This window comes from Cajanus cajan, chromosome 3 (assembly GCF_000230855.2).
Source record: "Cajanus cajan strain Asha chromosome 3, NIPB_CcT2T_4, whole genome shotgun sequence".
NCBI classification, from domain to species: domain Eukaryota; kingdom Viridiplantae; phylum Streptophyta; class Magnoliopsida; order Fabales; family Fabaceae; genus Cajanus; species Cajanus cajan.
In genome coordinates this window covers 16,733,188-16,742,222 of record NC_138519.1, presented here as the reverse complement: position 1 = coordinate 16,742,222, position 9,035 = coordinate 16,733,188, and the positions used below count along the sequence as shown (strand labels likewise).

Below are 9,035 nucleotides of genomic sequence, written 5' to 3'. Positions count from 1 at the left end.
TAGTGACCCAATAAACATACACACTACTAGAAATATAGCATTTTCCTACAAAATTTTATGCAAAAAAATATTCGCATAAAATTGCTACGAAAATTTCTACTAAAAAAAATTTCCAAGAAATTGTTACGACTATTTTTGTGATTTTAAGTTCGCAGAAAATTCTTATAAAATTTGCTACCAAAATTATTAATTTTATGATTTTTTTTACCAATAAAAACTTCTAGAAAAAATCGCAAGAAATTCCTTCCAATTTTATTTAGAATATAAATTTGCAAGAAATGTTAAATTTTTTAGTAATGTCAAAATATGTTTTTCTGTAATTTTTCTTATAAATTATATTAGCAGGAAAATATATTTAATTTAATTTATTTATTTTATAGTTTTTTTTATTAATTTAAAAAACAAAAAATTTAAAATTCAAATCGCACAACAAAACCCACACACAGCCTATGAAATCCACGAGAAATCCACCTCACAGAACCGTACCCACCGCTTATGAATGTACCGTACCCACCGCTAAAAACATGAGAAATCCACCGCACCGCACTGCGTAGCATAGAGAAACTCATTCTTCTTTCACCTTTTAAGATCGTTCCTCCGTCGCATTGCCTCAGTGACTTCATAGGTAAAGAAGAAGACAAACTCTCCTTTTGTTTTGTTTCTCGTTTTCCTAATTTTTCTTTCTACTAGGGTTTATATATTTTCTTTTACCAAGATTTTGGCTGTTCTAATCTGTGTAGTGTAATTGATTTTTTACTTTACTAATTTTCAAGTCAAGGAATGTTTTGAATGAGCATGCAGTTGATAATTCAAATTAAGGAGATTGATTCTACGGTTAATGAGTAGTATTTCTCTCATGCAGTTTCTTCTTCTCTTTTTTCTTTTTCTTTTTTCTACAGTTGAAAATCATTCTACAGTTGAAAAATTGTGCGCGCTCTATAAAGGTACATGTACTGCAGTTTGCTTATATGCATATATGTTCTCCTCTTCTGTAGATTTTGCATGTTTATTCACTTCTATGACATCGATTTCAGTTTTCCAATCTGTAAACAGTGACACATAATGTTTGATTACTAGTTTCCTACAGCTGAATAATAGATGTAATTATTTTTGAGCTTGTTTCAAATTAATGTTTCAGCAGATATTACTTGTAATTGGCGAAGCTTTTTCCATACCATTTTTGAATTCCTGCAAGAAACTTATAATTATAAGTGATGACAATCACTTATAATTAATTTTAATTATAAGTGTGGTATTAATTTTAATCCAATCTGTACATGGAATGGATGACTCAACAATCAAATCTGCATAATATATATGTTGGCTCTTGATCACTTATAATTTATTATTAATTTTAATTATAAGTGTGGTATTATTAATTTATTGTATTTTTATAATTTAGTTTTCAAGAGTAATGGAACTAAAGCTTATTTTATTTATGTCAGAGGGAGGAAAAAGGGAAAAATCCATCATTGAGTGATTTCTATTTTCGTACACATCGAAAAAAAGATCATAGTTGGGTGGGTCCTCATGCAAAATATGCTTATGTAAGTTTTAAATTCCTCATCTTTGTTTTTTCTTATTAGATTGTATTGATATAGTGAGCATTTTTGAACCTCTTTATGTTGTGATTGTTTGTTTTTATGTCTATGCTTATTTTGTGCATTCAATTTTTGGTTATATTATATTATATTATACATAGGTTCTAGTGATAGTTGAGTTTTGTCTTGAGGCTTTATGTGCTTTATGGCACCATTTTTATATCAAGCAAGACATTGTGAGATTGTGTGTGTTTGTGTATGAAGATATATTATGATCTTCTTAATATGAAATATCATTTTCCATCATGTTAGGTGCAAAATTGTAATGCTTATAATTTGATATTCTGTTCTTCAGATCCCATGCATGAATGGATTTTATATAGAATTTTAGCTTTAGATAATTCTTTTTTTATCATTTGGAATTTGGAAAGTGGAAATGCATTTTAGATTTTAGAGTGAGTTGTTGAACACTGGCTGATTGGTATTGATGTTATCTCGTGCCAATGAGAAAAATAAAATCTGATTCTTATGCTATATGTACATGATTGCAAGTGTATCATGAACAATACAATAGCAATTTGATATAGAATTTAGGTGGGAAAGAGAAAGAAACAACAAGAAAGAGGGGAAGAGGGATAAAAATTTTGCAGGAGTTCAATCTGTTTGTGCAAAATACTAAATAAGGGAAGTCTGTTTGATGGAATAAAAATTAGGAAGTAAACATAATATTATTTTGTATGCACTCGCAATTTCCAATAGAGATTAATTATTGTTTTTCGTGGTGAATACTTCATATCAATATCATGGTTATTTATATATATATATATATAATATTATTTTTATTTGTGAAAGCTTTCCATTAACATATTGTAGACTTGGTAGTAAATTATTGAATTCAGTAGAAGAGTTTCAGTTCAACCAGTAACTTTTCTAGGCATAAGCTCATGTATTGCAAACATTTGCCACGGTATGCTTAGTTACCCTGTTTGGCCAATGATTTTGTTTACTAGTGACTTGTTGGGGATGCAAAGACCCAAGAAGAATCTACCTAAGTTACCAGTCAGAGTTTGCCCATATTTCAGGGTTGTTTTTGCATTAGAGGACTTTAGTGTTTGGTAGAAGACATGTTCAGATATACTATGGATAGAGATCAGCCAAGTGCAGCTTTATGCTGTCCACAATTACTGATTAGAAAAAACTAGTCTGTAATGGTAGTGTGTGCATTGTGCTGCCTTTAAAATAATCTTCTAGTACGTGCCTATGGGGTAATTTTGTCTCTTGCCTTTTTGTTACTTTTATTTTAATCTACATATCCTCTTTTCCAGAAGAAAAATATTTTGCAATAATAATCGTACACTGGGTGACTTATATATGGAAGCAACAAACGCACCATTTGAAGGCTATGAAATAATTGCTATAATTTTCTCATCCATTTTTGAAATATTAGCTTTGATGGTTATAATTGATTGATTTGGTAATTAATAATAGAGTCCAATGCTATATTGTGTTATAGCTAATATGTACTACATAGGATTATTAATTGAATTTTTTTATGATGTAGGAGAAGTTTGAAAAAAGAAAGTTTCAATTATCCTCTCAAAGCTCAACATTTACTCCAGGAGAGGATGGAGCTGATAGCCAACCATCCACAAATCACACGCCTTCTGACTTGGATGTGTGGGTAGATGCAATTGGAAAGAAAAAAGGAAAAGTCTTTGGACTTGGGTCTATGGGAAAAATATTAGTAACATCTTCCAATCAATCATTAATGTCTTCTATTGAGGATGTTGATGATTTAAGAAATCAAATTCATACATTAAATGAATCACTACAAAGACAAGAGGAAGAGAAGCTACAAATGAAACAAGAATTAAATGATGCTAGGAAAGAAGTGCAAGCTACTAAGAAAGAAGTACAAGATACTAGGAACCAAGTGCACACCTTAATGCAATACTTGGGGTTTGTTGGCTCTTCTTCCCATCCATATTCATCACCTCAACTTAGTAATGAAAGTGAAGATGATGATGATGATGAAGAGAGTGATCATATCGGATAGGTGTGTTGATTTAATATACTTTATTTAATTGTTGTGATTTATTTATAATTTTCATGTGAAATTTGACTAATAAATATTTTTTTGGTTTTACTTTTATTATGATGTAGGTGTGATTGAACAAAGCCTTAGTGAAGAATGGATGGAGTTTTTCTTAATATAGGTGTTGATGCTTAATCACATTACGGACAACTACTTTTAACTTGATTTTAAATCTAGATACTTTATTTTTTGACTAGATATATATGTTTTTTTTAGTTAAGATAGATTGACATTGCAGTTATATGTTAAGAACCTTAATTACTCTATGAAATGTGGGGTTGGTCTTGTTTACAAATGGCTGCAGCTTAAAGAATAAAATACTACATATGCCCAAAATTTCACAATAAGCAAACAGAAGTTGAATTTGAAATTGCCAATGTCAGTGAAATTTTTTTAGTAAGCTTATTGTTCAACCGCTTCCACCGCTTCCACAGTCCTCATCTTTCTGCAAAATATTTTTAAAAAAAAGAAAGGAAATTACCTACAAACTTACCTATAGAAAGAAAATTTGTAGGAAAAGTTCTTGTAAAATTTCCTGGGAAAAAAATTTGTAGAAAAATTACCTGCAAATTTATTTACCAAAATAATGTATTTACCTGCAAATTTTTTGATGAAAAAAATCGCAAGAAATTTCCTGCGAAAAATTTCTACAGGAAAATCTGCAGGAACTTCTTACAATTTTTTTTCCGCGGAAAGTAATTTTCTACCAACGATTTACCTGCAGCTAAATTTTTGTAAAAAATTCTGCATGAAACATGTTTCCTGCAGATTTTTATAAAATTTTCGCAGGAAAATTTGCATGAAATTTAATAATTTGTAGTAGTGACACTTAAATGAAAAATAAGTGAATGACATGAATAAAATCATAATAAATAAGAATATAAAAATATTATCAATTCACATATTTTAAAATAAACTAATTTATTGTTATATAATTAAAACTAAAACAATACTTGAGAGTTGAGACATACATGGAAAAAGGTAAATTCAGTTTATTTGTAAAATCAAAAGGTTGTAATTCATTGGATTTTTAAAGAACCGAAACTATGACTAATCCATGAACCTTCCATTGTAGACGTTATCACTTTATTGAAATGCATATTGACATCGACGTTGTAGTAATTTTACAGATACTCCTACCATCATTCATTGGACCAACATCTCCACCTTCTGTACGGTCTTCTAATACAACTAGATCACACAAATATCTATTTTTTTTTTTTTATTTATAAAAATATTACAAAGAGGATCAAGAGATCGAACTTCGTGTCATCACGTATTTGTTTTTATCCTTTTTCTCTTAACCACTGTGGTAATTCCAGTGGTTTAAATATTATTCTATCTATGATTTGAAACAAATATTATTCGATGGAAATTACGCTTTTTCATCGTCTATAATTTCTATACCGTGTTATTGGTTTCTCCTTTTTCAGTTACGTAATTTTGATATTTTTAATATTTAAAACTATAATTTTATCTCATAGCTGATGATGACATGAAATGGCATCTTCATAAATGATGTAAATTAGTAATGTAGCAATAACCTAATAAAGAAATATAAAAGTTAAAAAATGGTCAAAAAGTGATTATCTAATCACAATGTGAGCCTTAATATTTTATTTCCCTTAGACAAAATGATAAATATAAATATTTTTATATTTTTATAAATATATTACTAATATAAAATATTTATTTGATCTTCAAAGAATAGAGCAGTTAAATTATTGTCCAATAACACCTAAAAAAGAGGAGATTAATGGCTAAGAGTTAGCTAAAGAAAAAGGGAATGGATCAGATAATGAAAATTTTGTTGTAAACAAGAGATTTTTTTTTTTTGGAGAAAGTCAGTTCCACCACTAGATAGAGAATCATCTCTAATTTGGTCACATCAGAGTTAATTTGAATAATGTTAGACATGAAGAGAGAGAATCGTCTCGAATTGAAATCATGTCAAGCATCAAAGGAGTGATGTTGGGTGTGGATCAAGTCAAGACCCTTTACTTGATTGGGGTCGGGCATGGGTTTTGCCACATTTAGCGTGAGAAAGTGTGAAACTTTCTACCTCAACCATGCTAGGCACGTGTAGTTTGGCATTGGGCATGAGCGAGACAAGAAGTCTCCTACCTCAATGGCGCCAAACATCCATGGGATGGGGTCGAGCATGAGTTGCATGATTTTTAGTGATGTTTAAGTTGTTTTATGAATGAAAGATGATGATTAAGTTGTATATTGATAATTCATTATGTTTTAGGTTGATATACTAGCTATATGATGATGTTTAGACTTCTAAGTTGAAAACTAATAAATGATTAGTTTGTGAAGTTGTATGTTGTTATAATTGATTAAGTTGATAAGTTGTTAGGCACATAATATAGATACATGTCTTAGTTGACATACATAAAAACTAGAGGGGAGTAAAAGTTATCTTAGAAACTAAAATATTTCATTATGTAGATATAAGTTACGATGCCCTGAGAGCCTGAGTTGAAATCCTTTAGTAAGTAATTTGTATTTTGAATGGGTAGTTCTTTTAAGTTGTCTTCTTTAGGTTTTATATGTGGTATTCGTAAGTGGCCAAAGTTAAGACATATGCGTATAAAGTGACAACCAAGTGAAGTACAAGGTCGCGGACTTAGTCCCTAACCACGTATTAGAAGGGCATAGTATTTGGAAGGTAGTCGATAAGTTAATCCTATAGGTGTCTTAGTGTTACAAGATAAGGTCGTGATAGGTTTATACCCAAACTATTCTACCTTGACAGAGTACTAGACTTCCTAGTTTAAGTGGAGAAACCTAAGAAATCAAATTAAGTTGTCAAATAGATTTCCTAAGAGGTCTAAAGTTGTCTATACCTGACTTGGTTGCGATAGGCCAAACACTTTGATTCGATAAGGTCTAGCCACTTAAACTACTCATCTTTGTTGTAAGAGATTTCCATAGTTGATATGTATGACGACACATTAGTTGTTTATTGTTGCTTATGTTAAATATGTTGTTGAGTTGAATTTGAAGAGTTGTATTATGTTGTAAGTTTTTTGTGTTGTACTTGATGACAAGTTGAAGTTGTATGGTTGATGGACCATGTTGTTTAAGCCACTTTAAGTTACTACTTAATGTTGTTGGTGTATGTTGTTTCTTTTCACAAGCTTACCCTTACTTATTTTTCTTATGGTTGGAACTACAATGATCATACTTTGTATCAAAGTTGGGAAGGATTAACAGGTTAGCATGTCTAGCTGTTGGAGGGTCATGTTGTGATGGTTTTTTTTGGTGGTGTCACTTTGATGTGACACAATTGTTGTATAGACGCTTAACCGGTGAGTAAGGGTCTTTTGTAAATAGTTATATAAACTTTATATTTGTACAGAGTATGTATCTAATCCTATAACGGAGTTGTATACTTGAAATTTTTATGTTTATGCTCGATACATGTATAAATATCATGGATGATTAGGTAACTATTGCATGAGAACCTTAGGTTAATTGATGTTGTCTATTTGTACCGTTATGTTGAGACTACACTATAGTTAGTGTAGTGACCTATCACATCGTTACACTTTTATAGTATTATAGCCTAATTAAGTCTCTTTAGGGACACTTTGTGGGGGTGGACCTATTGTGCTTGTTGACGAAGCTCAAGATGAAGACTTAATTTTTGTTAATGTTTTGATTATTACAAAGAGGTTCTCTCATATTTAAGAAAGTGCAAATTGTATTGATGTGTGTTTATGCTTTGTTAGGCATGTTTGTTTTATGCATTGTAAGTAACTTAGTCTTATATTTCATGTTAGATGATGATTAACTATGAAAACATTTTAAAACTATTTTTAACTTAAAAAAATTGAGAATTTGAGCATGTCACTCAAAATAATCGATTATCCACTTGAAATTATCGATTATTGATATTGTGTTTTCTCATTCTAAGAAACTCACTATAATAATTGATTATCAATGTGCAATAATCAATTATTTTAGAGATAGTTCTCTATAATAATCGATTTTTCTAGTAAATAATTGATTATAGTGTTCTTGATTGGTTTCCAGATTTACCAAGAACAAAATAGTCAATTATCCAAAAAAATAATTAATTATTTTATCCAAAGAGTTCTATAAATATCAATTTTTGAATTCAAAACTTAAAAATATGAAATACTTGTAACTTTGTGAAATCTTTTGCAAAAAGGACTCTTTGAAATTCTCTATTTTCCCTATGAAAGAATCCTTTGATCCTTTGTGAGTAATTTCAAGAAAGGGTTCAAGAAACATCATCACCCAACTAGAGAGAAAGGCCAAGTTACTTTGAATCTAATTCACCTCTTTAATTGATTCTATATCTATGTGAATTCATTCTATAACTCTTTTTATCATTGTTCTTAAGTAGGTTTCTTAAGATTAAAGGTTTTGTAGTGGGTGACTACAGGGGGCACTTCTTGGGGTTCAAGAAATGGGTTTATCTTTAGGATTCTAGGAGTTTATTGCATGTGTGTATAATTGTAATACTTTAAATCTAAAGATAGTGAAAACTCTCAATCAGGTTGATTGAGGACTAAATGTAGGTCATAATAGTGGTGGTTAAACCAGTATAAATCCTTATGTCATTTCTCTTTATCCTTATACTCTTTATTTGAGTTCTTGTTAACATTGATTGCATGTGTTAAATCTATTATATTTGAATCTTGCATATCATATATGGTTCAACACATAATTTTTTCTTAAATTTAGAAATCAATACTCAATATTACATCCTATTCTATCTAACTCAATAGACTTCTTTGGAAAGATTTTAGAAAAGTTTTTGAAAATTAAAGATCCTAAAAATAAATTTTTAAATATCCAATTCACCCCCTCTTGGATAAAGCCATCTTTTCTAACAAAGCTTCTGTTGTGTAGTTGTAAGTTGTATATGTTGTGGTTGTTGTTGTTTGTCGAGTGTTACTTAACAAAATTATTGATATTTATAGAAGATAGTTAGGCCACAATATGATTAGATAACTTAGGCATGGAAATGATGGCCATGGCTATGCAACAATAGAATGTCCACTTTAATCAAGTGGAGGTGAACAAATTTGCAATTGAGGCAACAAGACTAGTTGGGTGATAGGAGAGTAAGGACCTACCTGATTTTAGGAAATGTCATCCTCCTCAGTTCAGGGGAGATGCAGATCCTAGAAGTGGCTGATCATTGGATTTGCAAGATGGAGAAAATCTTTACGATGTTGGGTTGTACGAATGAAACAAAGTTTGCTTATGCAATATACATGTTGATAAGGGAAGTAGAATATTGGTGGCGGGGTACTCAATAGATGTTGGTGGCTAGAGGAGTTGTAGTTGATAGGAAATGCTTTAAGAGGGTATTCCTCAAGAAGTATTTTCCTAAGAGCGTGAGACATGCTAAAGAG

At 30.4% G+C, this 9,035-nt stretch overlaps 1 protein-coding gene across 1 annotated transcript; it reads left to right on the top strand.

Moving 5' to 3' along the window:
- Positions 1-795: 795 nt before the first annotated feature.
- LOC145956107 (uncharacterized) lies at positions 796-4,453 on the top strand. Its single transcript, XM_083071667.1, has 5 exons — positions 796-834; positions 900-944; positions 1,446-1,547; positions 3,103-3,597; positions 3,705-4,453. Exons 1-4 carry the CDS (start codon positions 796-798, stop codon positions 3,595-3,597), a joined length of 681 nt encoding a protein of 226 aa, XP_082927793.1. The 3' UTR covers positions 3,705-4,453.
- Positions 4,454-9,035: the final 4,582 nt, after the last annotated feature.

What these genes read in the sequence shown, in the direction of transcription:
- LOC145956107 (XM_083071667.1), top strand. Translation starts at nt 796, where the DNA reads ATGCAGTTGATAATTCAAATTAAGGAGATTGATTCTACG. An exon ending in TTAAGGAGATTGATTCTACG is followed by an intron (nt 835 to 899) that starts GTTAATGAGTAG and finishes TTTTTTCTACAG; the next exon opens with TTGAAAATCATTCTACAGTT. An exon ending in CTCATGCAAAATATGCTTAT is followed by an intron (nt 1,548 to 3,102) that starts GTAAGTTTTAAA and finishes TTTATGATGTAG; the next exon opens with GAGAAGTTTGAAAAAAGAAA.